Here is a 14,460-nt window from a genome sequence, read left to right on the forward strand (position 1 = left end):
TGTAGGCTATATATTAATATAGGCTACAATTAAATTATTGTGCAGGCTAGGTATAAAAAATATATGCCTTTAAAAATCTTTCAGTGCGCAAAACCATGATAATATGAAACGCTTCAAAACAGAGCGCACAAAGCGTGTATATGTGCATCGCGGGTGCAGAATGATGTGCTCAAAGCAACATGGAGTCACAGTGTGCAGCGCTGCACAGCAGCACAAGTGCGCATTTAAAAGTTCACTGCACAAAGCGAAGAATGTCGAGCGCGGAAATCCTAGAGTACGTTATATCTGTCCAACAGTTTATTGATCATTTGTTTCTTCACAGTTTTAAATTAGTTAGTGTGAGTTTGATGCCGATTTATAGTCCCTGTGATGTGTGTGATCTAACAGGCACACGCGAGTCGTTTAACAACAGCAACAAACGTAAAATACAAATACACAAAATAAAGTTATTTTATGCAAATCCAAATTGGAGAGTGTTTTACCGTGCATCCTGCTGTAACCGGACGAGGCGCGCGCGCTGTTTGAATACTGAATGGAGAATGATTGACAGCGCAGAGGGAAAACGAGTTTCCATAAACTTTAATTTAATGATTTAAATAGACTTCTGTACCTCACATTAAGCTATGGAATGGCTTCAGATGACTTTGTGAAATTATTATCAGACCCTCTCTGACCCAAGTCACCCAAACTGACGTGAAAAAAGCGCGAGGTGCCGAAAAGCTCGCTGTTTGCATCCCTGTTTAAAGCTTTGCCGGGTAAACATTTCTTTGGCATTCTGTTCTGACATGATGCACTTTTTCTAAGCGTGAACTGAGGTGCGCGCGCACTGTCAAACAGCGCCAAACTGGATTTTTGTTGGGTCAGACCCATCTGATATTGAAGGGGGGCTGATAACGCGAGATCAACATGGAGCTAAATGAAAAAAAAAAAATAGCACCAAACAAGCCACTTTGAATTGTTGCTGTTTTCATGAATATAAAAGTTGGGTGACCCTCCCCCTAGACAAAAAAAAAGTTGGATGACCCTCCCCTCAACAAAAAATAAAAAGACATGACCCTCCCCTATTTTCCTCCGGTGGCCCCTTCCATAAATACCGAATGGTCCCTAATGATCTGTTTTCTCAAGCTGATATGTGGGCGTTCACAGTTTGTATGGGATCGTCTCAGTCATTTGCGTTTGAATAGCGCGCGCTCTCCGTGGGCGGGGCCGATTAAAACGTAATGAGCTGAGATGAGCTCGACTGGAATCGCTCTCTTTTAATACAGATTTCACAAGATGAGAATATTTGTTTTTTATATAAATTACTTTATTTAAAAGAAGAGAATTCAAGCGTCATGCCTGTGTGTCTGTATGCCTGTTTGACTGAGTATTCGCTGAGTTATTGTTCATTTTCAGACGCATTTCAGAATGGACTTCACTGGCAGAGAGAAGGCAGAACTCGCTTTGTGTTTATTTTTCTTTATTTGGCAAAAAGCACAACACTTTGTTTTTATTGTGAGTATACACAAAAATAATACACATTTAATAGAATCGATTGATGTATGAAACTCCTATGGAAAATCAAAGTCAACAGAGTATTTATGAGTTTCTTTTACACTGATAAAAAAAAAGCGAGCTGGTATCGCCGGCGATACCGTAGACCTCAGGGGGTTAAAGAACGGCTTTTTTACTGTGGGGAAAAAAAAATATAAAAATTTAATATATTACAATTTTAAAGTAAATATATAAATATAAGTAGTCTAAATACAAAACACAACAAATTTACATAACAAATCCACAATAAAACCCAACTACAATAATATAACACTACAGTACTAATAACAGCAAAGTAGTCTGTATTCTTGGTATGATACAAACCAGCTTTAAATATCAGTAATTTTTGTCACATTTTTTGCCTTCTCTGGCCAAATACAACACCTCTCCTGACTTGCTGCATGTCCTGCGGAAGGTATATATCGGACGGTCATATAGGGATTGTCAAAGCTTGGGACCCCCAAAAATGCAGTTTTTCCTAAATAACTACCTGAACCGTGGCACTGAGGATGAAGAAATTTTTATGGTATGTTGGTCTACTAGACTTTTACGGAAAAATTTAGTTTGGTCCCCGGGGGCCACTTCCCCCCCCCGCGCTGGGGCCCCCTTAAATTTTTCGTCAACGATACCAGGGACACCGAAGCACCGGGAAACATGAAATTTGGTGGGCATGTAGCCCCACTAGACTTCTAAGGAAAAATTTCGTTTGGTCCCCGGGGGCCACTCCCCCCCCGCGCTGGGCCCCCCCAAACCCCAAAAAATGCAGTTTTTCCTAAATAACTACCTGAACCGTGGCACCGAGGATGAAGACATTTTTTATGGTATGTTGGTCTACTAGACTTTTACGGAAAAATTTCGTTTGGTCCCCGGGGGCCACTTCCCCCCCCCGCGCTGGGGCCGCCTTAAATTTTTCGTCAACGATACCAGGGACACCGAAACACCGGGGAACATGAAATTTGGTGGGCATGTAGCCCCACTAGACTTCTAAGGAAAAATTTCGTTTGGTCCCCGGGGGCCACCCCCCCCCCCCCCCGCGCTGGGCCCCCCCAAACCCAAAAAAATGCAGTTTTTCCTAAATAACTACCTGAACCGTGGCACCGAGGATGAAGAAATTTTTATGGTATGTTGGTCTACTAGACTTTTACGGAAAAATTTCGTTTGGTCCGCGGGGGCCACTTCCCCCCCCGCGCTGGGGCCCCCGTAAATTTTTCGTCAACGATACCAGGGACACCGAAACACCGGGGAACATGAAATTTGGTGGGCATGTAGCCCCACTAGACTTCTAAGGAAAAATTTCGTTTGGTCCCCGGGGGCCACTCCCCCCCCGCGCTGGGCCCCCCCAAACCCCAAAAAATGCCGTTTTTCCTAAATAACTACCTGAACCGTGGCACCGAGGATGAAGACATTTTTATGGTATGTTGGTCTACTAGACTTTTACGGAAAAATTTCGTTTGGTCCCCGGGGGCCACTTCCCCCCCCGCGCTGGGGCCCCCGTAAATTTTTAGTCAACGATACCAGGGACACCGAAGCACCGGGGAACATGAAATTTGGTGGGCATGTAGCCCCACTAGACTTCTACGGAAAAATTTCGTTTGGTCCCCGGGGGCCACTCCCCCCCCGCGCTGGGCCCCCCCAAACCCCCCAAAAAGCAGTTTTTCCTAAATAACTACCTGAACCGTGGCACCGAGGATGAAGACATTTTTATGGTATGTTCGTCTACTAGACTTTTACGGAAAAATTTCGTTTGGTCCCCGGGGGCCACTTCCCCCCCCTGCGCTGGGGCCCCCGTAAATTTTTCGTCAACGATACCAGGGACACCGAAACACCGGGGAACATGAAATTTGGTGGGCATGTAGCCCCACTAGACTTCTACGGAAAAATTTCGTTTGGTCCCCGGGGGCCAAGAGCAACATAGCATAAAAATTTCTTCATCCTCGGTGCCACGGTTCAGGTAGTTATTTAGTAAAAAAATTTTTTTGGGGTTTGGGGGGGCCCACATGCACAGACACAGACACACACACACAAACACACACGCGCACACATGTACGCACACATACATACACGCACAGACACACACACACACACACAGACACACACATACACATACACAAACACACACACATACACAAACACACACACACACACACACACACACACACACACACACACACAGACAGACATGCACATACTATTACTTTTTTTAGGTATATACATAAACACGCAATACAGCCAAATTACTCCACGTCATTTATTTTTGTGGAAAGCCAGTGCAGGCCTGAGCGGCGGTCATATTTTGTACCGCGATGCGGTACATCTAGTTTATTAGATGTACGCCGGTCTGTTATTGTATGGACATCGACTTTACATTTTCACACTAAACATGACGTAAAACAAAACGAACAGTGATTGTTTGCGTTACATGTCAGTCAGTCCTTGGCTGATATTTTTGTTCTTAAATACATGTAAGTGAATGTGTTTTGTCATTTAAGAAACCTTTATAATGATCATGATTCATGTTAGTTGATATATACCGCACGTTAGCACACACCGCAGTCAGATTTAGGCCTACAACATATCAATTCATCCACTTCTACCGAAATACATTAAAGTGGCCAGTGAAGTGTGAGAAGAATAGAGTAAACTTTATAGTTATCTACACAATGTGCATCTAAACATGTCATTCATTTAAAATTGAAAGGATTGTTATTGCTGCTTCCATAGACATCAATGTGTATTTTACAAAGTACTTTGCTAGTACTTATGTGTATTTAATTGTCTACCTAACATGAAACCTATTTTATGAAACCTAAAATTAACCTTATGTGGTTGAAAACACTGAATAGTTGTGATATAATGTAACAGTGCTGAGCGCGTCTGTCCCAACGCACGAACGCAAATTTGAATTTAGAAGTTGATGATCACGTGATCTGAACGTTTTAATCACACTGGTGTGAACAATCGTACGTGTTAAAGGGTTAACTAGCGATCACATGTGGTGATGATGCTTCTTACGTCCGTTTCGGAGAACAGGACAAATATTTCAACAGACAGCTGAGACATTTAAGTGGCACCGAAATGAGGCACCGAAATCTGTGTTTTGATTCGGTCCGGTTACATTTCGGTTACTTGGGTACCGGTTCCATATTGGTGCCCGGTTTTGGTACCCAACCTTACCCGTAATTATGACCGCCGCTAGCGTAGCTAGCGAAAACGGTCATATAGGGATTGTCAAAGTTTTTTTTTTTTTTTTTTTTGTCACCTACTGAATTTTCCGTCAACGATACCAGGGACACCGAAGCACCAGGGAACATGAAATTTGGTGGGCATGTAGCCCCACTAGACTTTTACGGAAAAATTTCGTTTGGTCCCCGGGGGCCACTCCCCCCCCGAGCTGGGGCCCCCCAAACCCCAAAAATGCAGTTTTTCCTACATAACTACCTGAACCGTGGCACCGAGGATGACGAATTTTTTATGGTATGTTGGTCTTAAGGGCCCACATCAACCTAGCCCATAATCGATTGTCAAAGTTTTTTTGTTTTTTTTTGCCCGTCATCTACTGAATTTTTCGTCAACGATACCAGGGACACCGAAGCACCGGGGAACATGAAATTTTGTGGCCATGTAGCCCCACTAGACTTTTACGGAAAAATTTCGTTTGGTCCGCGGGGGCCACTCCCCCCCCGAGCTGGGGCCCCCCAAACCCCAAAAATGCAGTTTTTCCTACATAACTACCTGAACCGTGGCACCGAGGATGAAGAAATTTTTATGGTATGTTGCTCTTAAGGGCCCACATCAACCTAGCCCATAATCACTCATTTGTGATTTGCGCCCCTCCCATAAAAAATGAAAATGCAACATTATTCTGCTTTAATCGCCCCTATCTTCAGTTGAGATGTTCAGAACTGCACCATATTTCATGTGTATGATTAACTTGACATCCTCTGGGGGTATGCTAAGTTTCGTAGAATTTCATCCATGGGGGGGTATAAAATAAATTCATTTATGTGCACATTTAGTGACTGTACACTCATCGGCCTGTAGATGGTGGTGTTGAGCGAAGGGTTGCTGGTTTAGGATGATACTGTCACACACACACATGCAGGAATACAAACAAACGCAAGCATGCACACACATTGACATCCACACGCACAGACACACACCCATACACACACATACAAATCCACATGCACAGACACACATACACGCGCACACACATGTACGCACGCATACATACACGCACAGCAGAGGTGGGAGACTCGAGTCATATGACTTGACTCGAGTCAGACTCGAGTCGCAATTTTCTGGACTTGAGACTTACTTGACTAGATCTCTGAAAAGACTCGACTTGACTTTAGACTTGCTCCTTGTGACTTTAGACTTGACTCGGACTTGTGCCTATTTACTTGAAATGACTTGTGGAAAATAATTTATTTCAATTATTGTGATTTTTTTTTTTTTTTTGGAAACTCGTTTTCCCTCCTCTGTGGCTGTCAATCATTCTCCATTCAGTATTCAAACAGCGCGCGCGCCTCTTCCGGTTGGATGCACGGTAAAACTCTCTCCATTCTCCAATATGATATATTCACATTATAATGCATGATCTGTAGATAAAAGGCTGTGGATTTGCATAAAATGACTTTATTTTGTTGGAGTTTGTTGCTGTTTTTAAACGACTCACTACCGTGTGCTTGTTAGATCACGCACATCACAAGGACTATGAATCGGCATCAAACGCACAATAACTGGAATTTAAAACTGTGAAACAAATGATCAATAAACTGTTGGACAGATATACACTAGGATTTGTGCGCTCGACATTTCTTCGCTTTGTGCCGTGAACTTTTAAATGCGCACTTGTGCAGCGCAGCGCTGAACACTGTGACTCCATGTTGCTTTGTGCGTTCTGTTTTGAAGCGTTTCATTATCATAGTTTTGCGCACTGAAAGATTATTAAAAGCTTATATTTTTTTATACCTAGCCTGCTCAATACATTTAAAATAAGCATAATTTAATTGTATATTATTTCTGTGTAGTGTAGGCTATATAAATACACTTCTGAATTCTTGACATTAATATATAAATATAAAATTGTGAAATGTATGACTGCTTGATTGATTTTTATAAGAGTACTAATAGTAAGATTGTGTTTAGATTTTATAAAATTACTGTGCAGATTTTTTCAAGAATTACTTTTTGCTGCTGATTTATACACATTAAGTTTAATAAAAATGCATAATACATTTATGTAATATTTAAAGGTGTTAACTGGAATCTTACACTGCAAAATAATAACTTAAAAAGGATTAAATTCATCACAATTATGTAAGTATCTGGAAATTTGACATCACAGCAAAATAACTATATGTATGGCTAGCACAAGATGGGAAAAGTTTTATTAATTCTTGTTTACTTGTGTTCATTTAATTTATTTTTATTTTAGAGCATTTAAAGTGCTTCTTAATGATATTTTATTTATTACACACAAGTTAGTTTATTTATTTTTGTAACCCATCAGCCCTCTGTGTCTGTAATAAAAGTCCCAGAGTTAAAAAAAAAATGTGTAAAACGAGCCTGTGTGTGACTTGGTATGACTTGATGACTAAGTTGTGACTTGACTTGACTTGACTTGACTTGACCCTTACAACAGAATGACTGGACTTGACTTTGACTTGACCCTTACAACAGAATGACTTGACTTGACTTTGACTTGCAATGTTAAGACTTGGACTTGACTTGAGACTTGCATTTAGTGACTTACTCCCACCTCTGACGCACAGACACACACACACACACACAGACACACACATACACAAACACACACACATACACACACAGACAGACATGCACATACTACTACTTTTTTTAGGTATATACTATGGGTGTAACGATATTCAAACCGAACCGACAAACCGCGATACAACAGCCACGGTTCGAACCGCGATACTCTCATGTCGAACCGAACGCGCCCCGCCCCCTGCTGCCCCGGCCCAACTCTCACATCACTTTGTCACAAAACTATTTTTTTCTTCCTTGACATTTGATTAAATAGTTATTAATGAGTACACTTTTAACAACTAATAAGAGCTGTAGTTTTACTAAATATTATTATAATATTATTTACTAAATAAAGTGCATGTCACGTGATTTGGGTGATCGATCACGCTCGAGAGTTTACATACGCACTTCAGGATGGCAACTCATATTGAGATTGAAGACCCTCCGGTCACAACCACTGACTGATACAGCAGCAACAGCAGCAGTGCTGATCACGAATCACCGACACCTGTCATCATCCAATATGATGACATATCACAGCATTTTTTAATCATCGTTTTGAGACAAATCATTGTTTGTTTTGCGAACATAATCCTCTGCCGTCTGGTCGCTTCCGCTTCAAGACGGACTCGTCTCGCGCTAACGGTAATTCCTTTTCACTGTCCACGTTTTGATTTCGGCAAATCAATTTTAGCGAATGCAAACAACGTGATTATTGTTCATGAGTCCAACATCCAGCCACGCAAGAAAACATGTAATCTACCTGAGGGAATAATATGCTCACAAAACATTTCTGATTATTATTAATGTTTAAGACTGGTTTGTTTTTTCCCCCCCAGGATTCTATGAAGAATGTAAAGATCATAAGATATTTATTTGAAATAGAAAGCTTGTGTAACACTATAAATGTAGGCTACTGTCACTTTTGATTAACGTAATGCATCCTTGCTGAATAAAAGTAGGCAATTACTTTCTTTAATTTCTTTCCCCCAAAAAATTATCTTACAAACCTCAAACTTTTGAACTGTAGGCCTATGTATAATGTTAAAAAAGCTTTCTATTTCAGATAAATGCTGTTATTTTGAATGGTGGTTTGTTTGTAATGTGACATTTTGTTTGTATGACTTTACAATAATTTTTAGAATTAAATTGTACATAAATAGGTTAAGCAATACAAATGTGTTTGTCTGATAACCTTTTAAACATATACTTAACTGTCTGCAGACAATGAAATGATGTACATTGTGCGATGCAGTACAAATATTTTGAGTGTCCCTTGTTTTCCTATAAAGACCCACGATTGTCCCGCATTTTACTTTTCTGAAGTTGGCAACCCTACTCAGGTGTGCAGTTTATTTCTGACTAGTCAGTGGAGGCATTTATTTCATTTTAGTTAACTCAGGTGTGCTAAGTGCTCTAAAGAAAGGCTGAAGCCACTGTATAAAGTTCAGTTAATAAAGTTAAAGTTAATCTAGCGTTATTATTGCTGGTGCCCTGCCATGAACCCTGCCCCCACAGCAAACAGAACCGAACCGAACCGAACCGTGGCTCCAAAACCGTGATATGAACCGAACCGTGGCATTGGTGTATCGTTACACCCCTAGTATATACATAAACACGCAATACAGCCAAATTGCTCCACGTCATTTATTTTTGTGGAAAGCCCGTGCAGGCCTGAGCGGCGGTCATATTTTGTACCGCCATGCGGTACATCTAGTTAATTAATCATAACTACTGTGCAAAGTAAAGTTTTATATTAAATTTTATTTTTTTCTGTAGACTTTCAGACTGCAGTATCACAGAAGGAGGTTATAAAGCTCTGGCTTCAGCTCTGAGATCAAACCCTTCACACCTGATAGAGCTGGATCTCACAGGAAATGATCCTGGACAATCAGGAGTGAAGGAGCTCGATGATTTACTACAGGATAAGAAGTGTTCACTGAAAACACTGAGGTGAGTGCTATTAAAACAACACTCAATAGTGTTAATCCTGTTTTTGCCAAAAGAGAATTCAACTGTCAAAAACACATTTATAAATTAGATTTTGAAAAGACTAAAGGCCCTTTCACAAGATTATGAAAATACCCAAATGAAATGGCATGTAATGTACTTACTCCGTATCCAGGTTTTTGGGTCCTGCTGCAGATGAAGCCTGTCAGTATGTGAGAGGAATTGTGGGTAAAAACCCGTTACTCCTGAGAGAACTGAATCTGAGTGAACGTGAACTAGGAGACACAGGAGTGAATCAGATCGCTGCTCTACTGAAGGATAAACACTGTAAACTCAACACACTGATGTGAGTTGAACTTTTCTAAAAAAATTATTGGACATTTAAATTATCTTAAATCGGGTGAACCCTACAGAGCTCACAAGCACTAATCTTCAGTGATTACTAAATGTTCAGTTGGCATCAAGTACTTTGTGTTTGTAAAATCTCCCTCTTCTGTTCATCATTTTAGGCTGCGTAAGTGTGGTCTAACAGAGGAAAGCTGTTCAGCTCTCGCTACAGTCCTGAGATCAAACTCCAGTCTGAAAGAGCTTGACATCAGCAACAATAATCTGCAGGATTCAGGAGTGAAGAAACTCCAGAACGGATTAGAAAATACAAACTGCACACTGGAGAAACTCAGGTGAGTTCAGTTAACCATTATTTTATTTTACTAATCACATTTTTAATTTTCTAATTTTAAATATTACTGTTGTAAACAAAAGGAAAGGAAAATACATGCTTCTGTCAGATGTGATTTTTTTATTTATTGATTCTCTGATTAAAAGAAAATACAATAAATAAAGTGCATTTGACCGTTTTTCATGTAAATCATTTTTCGTGTATTTCGTGGGGTTTTTTTTTGAGTGGTAATAAATGTCTTTTCTGTAGACTTTCAGACTGCAGTATCACAGAAGAAGGTTATAAAGCTCTGGCTTCAGCTCTGAGATCAAACCCTTCACACCTGATAGAGCTGGATCTCACAGGAAATGATCCTGGACAATCAGGAGTGAAGGAGCTCTATGATTTACTACAGGATGATTTACTTAAGTGTGAACTCAAGACACTGAGGTGAGACGTGATGAAATAATACAACAAAAATGATAAGCAGCCAAATTATTTATAGAATTATTCATTAACCCTCTAGGGTCGACAATCGTTTTGCTGGATTTTCTTCACATAGCAGCAAAATAAACTCAAAATACTCATTAATGGTCATACAGATAAAATAAATATGAAAACATAAACTGTAAAAGGTCTACTTTTGTATGTGTCCACTTACAGTCAAAACAAAACATTGTGCTTTTGTAAAATAAAGAAAATAAACGGTGTGCTTTCTGCCTCTCCGTCTCCGTGAACTTTTTTTCTGGAGCATGTCTCTAAACTTAAACAAAACTCAGCGAAAACTTGTCAGACTATATGAGAAATAAATCTTTATAAACATTTAAGTGTCTACTTTTAAATGATCTAATTCAAAACGAAAACAAATATTCTCTGTTTATGTAATCTTTATGAAAAGAGAGAGATGTCAGTCGTTCTCATGGCAGTTCATTATCTGCTAATGTGAACACGCCTACTGAGAGCGCACACTATTGAAATGCAAATGATCTGAGGCGATCCACGCAAACCAGTCAACGCCCACATCAACTCGATAAAACACATCAAGTTTAATCAGATTCATGTACTTTACGTCATCTTGCGATGCTGTGAGGAATAATAATAGCGTAGTAATAATCTTGGAAAAAATTACCTCAGAATAAGAGCTGGTTTCAGTTTCGTTTCGAGAATCCAGCGGAGGATTGTTAATAATAAATTCTTTATTCTTAAGTTCTTTATTCTAATCACGATATGGAATAATGTCTGTAAAAAACAAAAAGACTTTTAAAACATATTTAAAGTTTAAATATGAATCCTCTGTGTTATGCATGTCTCTGTGTGAATGAATGTCACAGATGCACACTTTTGTTTACTACACGCACTTACATTAGTAAACATGCTATTTTTACATGAACATATCGACTAGTTTGGCTTTTCCCAAACTATATTGCTATACTGAGATGAATGAAATCGACTGAAATTTGTTGAGATAAAATGTCTTTGTATAAGCAAAGTATTAAACTGCAAATTCACATTTATATGCCCTATATTAATACATAATAAAAACTATATTTTAAAGACGTAATATGAGTGTTTAGACAAGATTTCATTGACTAGTTTTGGATAGATTATAAAGTTTTTACTGTAAAATGGACTACTGCCACATCAATGAAGTTTTTGTTAGCTAATTTCTGCTCATATGTTAAATATATAATATGAGATGTTTTGTCAAAAATAAAGTAGGTATATTAAATGATCAACTAAGATGTTAGTGTTTGTTCCAATTTATATTCAAACTAATCCTTAACTTTGAAATCAGTAAGATAAACTTAATGCCTTTACAAAGAATGATTACAACTGAAATATTATATTTACAAGATAGATGTAAACAAAATCTTAATATGTCAATATAAGTCTTCTCATTAAATTATTTATTGTTGTTTCATTAGTGACAAATTTGGGGAGAGGAAAAATATTCCAAAACTTTCTGAAAATACAGTATGAGAATTAACAGCACAATTACTAGAAATGTGTACCTTGGATATTATACAATTTGCATGCATACAAAAAAAGACACATTTCTTTCAAGATGTTTCTAACTTTGAACCAATTCTGTAGAATGGCCCATTATAGACTATACTGAACAGGATTTGTTTTCAGGTATGACTGTGTTCTCAAAATGTGCTTTTGACTTTTATTTATATTTGGATTATATTGTTAACTATATTCTAAATAAACTACTATATATCTTTTGTCCTCACATTCTTTAGTTCCCAAACATACCGTTGACATACCTGACTGAAAGGCTCATTATGCGGATCATTGTCTTGTCGGTTGTGAATCACGCCCCTACACATATTGCCTTTCTAAACAAAAAGTGTCTTACAAAATTTAAATCAATATATTGTTTTATGTGAATGATTAGTTAGGATGATTTTCACATCATTTTGAAGCAAAAACTCTAGGTTTCTATATTTAGTATGTGTTTTGTGGCCTTTTTTTTCAGAGACTTAATTTTTTTGTTTTTTCATAAATGTTATTCTCTCAAAAATACAAACATGTACATGTTGCTCACATATTATGGTAGCCCTTGTTCTGCTAAATAGAGTGTAATAACACTTTTGCCATTAATATGTTTATAAGTAACTGAAAAAAGCACAAATGTCAGGGCATGTCAGCACATCTCAAGGACCCCAAAAACACGTTGGACCCCTAAGGGTTAATACAGTCCATTGTAAAGTAAATTGAACATAAAACATTTGACACTGTTTTCAATTGCAATCAGATGCTATTTTTAATAAAGGTTTAGTTAAGAATTTAATTGAATCTTGCTTTATCTTCCCTTCTCCAGGTTTTTAAATTCTGCTGCAGAGGAAGCCTGTCAGTTTGTGAACAGAGTTCTGGGTAAAAATCTGTTACTCCTGAGAGAACTGAATCTGAGTGAATGTGAACTAGGACCCTCAGGATTGAAGAAACTTGCCGCTGTACTGCAGGATAAACACTGTAAACTCAACACACTGATGTAAGTTTTATTATCATTGCAATAAACATTATTTTTATTATAATTGTGAACTATGTCCTTATTGTATTATGTATATTTTGCAATGTCATCATCACCATAACCAGTAGTTGTCAATTCTTGGTAAATGTGTAGATAAAACGTCTGTTTTCTCTTTATTTAGTCTGAATAACAGAAAAATCACAGATGAAGATTGTCGTGTTCTGAGTGAAGCTTTAAATTCAAACCCGTCAAATCTGACAGAGCTGAATCTGAGTGGGACTGAACTGAGAGACTCAGGAATGAAGATCTTCTCGACTCTGTTTGAGAATGAACAGTGTCAGCTGAAAAAGCTGAAGTAAGTTTTAAAAAATCTGTTATAATGCAAATCTCATATTCGTGGATAAAAGTAGCGATTACTAAAGCTACTAGCCTGTATAATTGTATGCATATATACACCATTTTTATTTTTTGCTTTGTTCTGTCTTCTACAGGTTTAACTGCATCAGTATTACAGCAGAAGGTTGTTCTGTTCTGGCGTCAGCGTTTAATTCAAACCCTTCAAACCTGAAAGAGCTGGATCTGAGTGAGAATAAACTAGGAAACTCTGGAGTAACAGAAATCTCCACTCTACTGGGAAATTCACAGTGTACACTGCAGATACTCAGGTTTGAATTTAAACATGGGCAGAAATCTTATGTCAGTGTTGTCACTTACAGAAATAAAAAGTAAATACATAAAAAAATATTGACAGACATGTGGCTTTTTAAGTACTGAGAATTATGAATATGATTTTTTTTTTCAATTTTTCCTCTAGAATTTCAGACTGCAGTATCATAGAAGAAGGTTATAAAGCTCTGGCTTCAGCTCTGAGATCAAACCCTTCACACCTGATAGAGCTGGATCTCAGAGGAAATGATCCTGGACAATCAGGAGTGAAGGAGCTCGATGATTTACTACAGGATCAAAAGTGTCAACTCAAGACACTGAGGTAAAAAAATTATAATAATGTAAAGATTAGGGCTGCACCCCTAGTAGTCAAAGAGAAGAGGCTTAGTTGACCAAAATTTTATTAGTTGGTAAGTCGCAGAAGAAAAAAAACTCCACAGGAAGTGGTAAGTCACGCAGTCCACGACAGATAGATCATTATTGGCTGGTCCTTGTGGTAATTACAGTTGGGCAGGCAATCTAAATGCTCTCCTATCATTCACCGACCTCAAATATGTCTTAGCACATTTTTATCACATCAAGTATTAACAGCTTTATATTACAGCTCGCTCAAATGCTAACATAGTAAAATGTGTGATATTATTTGGTGCATATTCATGTTTGTGCGGAGTGTTGAATAGTAGCGTGCTGCATGACAGTTAACATGGAGGTGCCGGTGCAATCACTTGCATTTAACTTAAGATACTGGTTATGATTAATACATCATTCAAAACTGTATAGGGGCTTATCTTATTTGTGCAAGCTCAAAATCAAAATAAAATAATGAAATCAAACAGGATGCGCTGTCTGCCGTCTCAGTCCCTGTGAACTTGAGCATGTCAAAAAATAGAATGAAACTGTG

General features: G+C 38.4%; 1 protein-coding gene across 1 annotated transcript in view; it reads left to right on the top strand.

Annotated features, from left to right (window-relative positions):
- LOC309507893 (uncharacterized protein) overlaps positions 1-14,460 on the top strand; it is a 313,871-nt gene that overhangs the window by 85,654 nt on the left and 213,757 nt on the right. Inside the window, exons 20-27 of the mRNA XM_082182320.1 lie at positions 9,088-9,261; positions 9,434-9,604; positions 9,768-9,938; positions 10,187-10,366; positions 12,744-12,914; positions 13,075-13,248; positions 13,385-13,558; positions 13,708-13,881. Coding sequence (XP_082038446.1) covers positions 9,088-9,261; positions 9,434-9,604; positions 9,768-9,938; positions 10,187-10,366; positions 12,744-12,914; positions 13,075-13,248; positions 13,385-13,558; positions 13,708-13,881 — 1,389 coding nt within the window. The remainder of the gene's footprint in view (positions 1-9,087; positions 9,262-9,433; positions 9,605-9,767; positions 9,939-10,186; positions 10,367-12,743; positions 12,915-13,074; positions 13,249-13,384; positions 13,559-13,707; positions 13,882-14,460) is intronic.

Source organism: Leuciscus leuciscus (genome assembly GCF_965113295.1).
Source record: "Leuciscus leuciscus genome assembly, chromosome: 10".
In the NCBI taxonomy this organism is placed as follows: domain Eukaryota; kingdom Metazoa; phylum Chordata; class Actinopteri; order Cypriniformes; family Leuciscidae; genus Leuciscus; species Leuciscus leuciscus.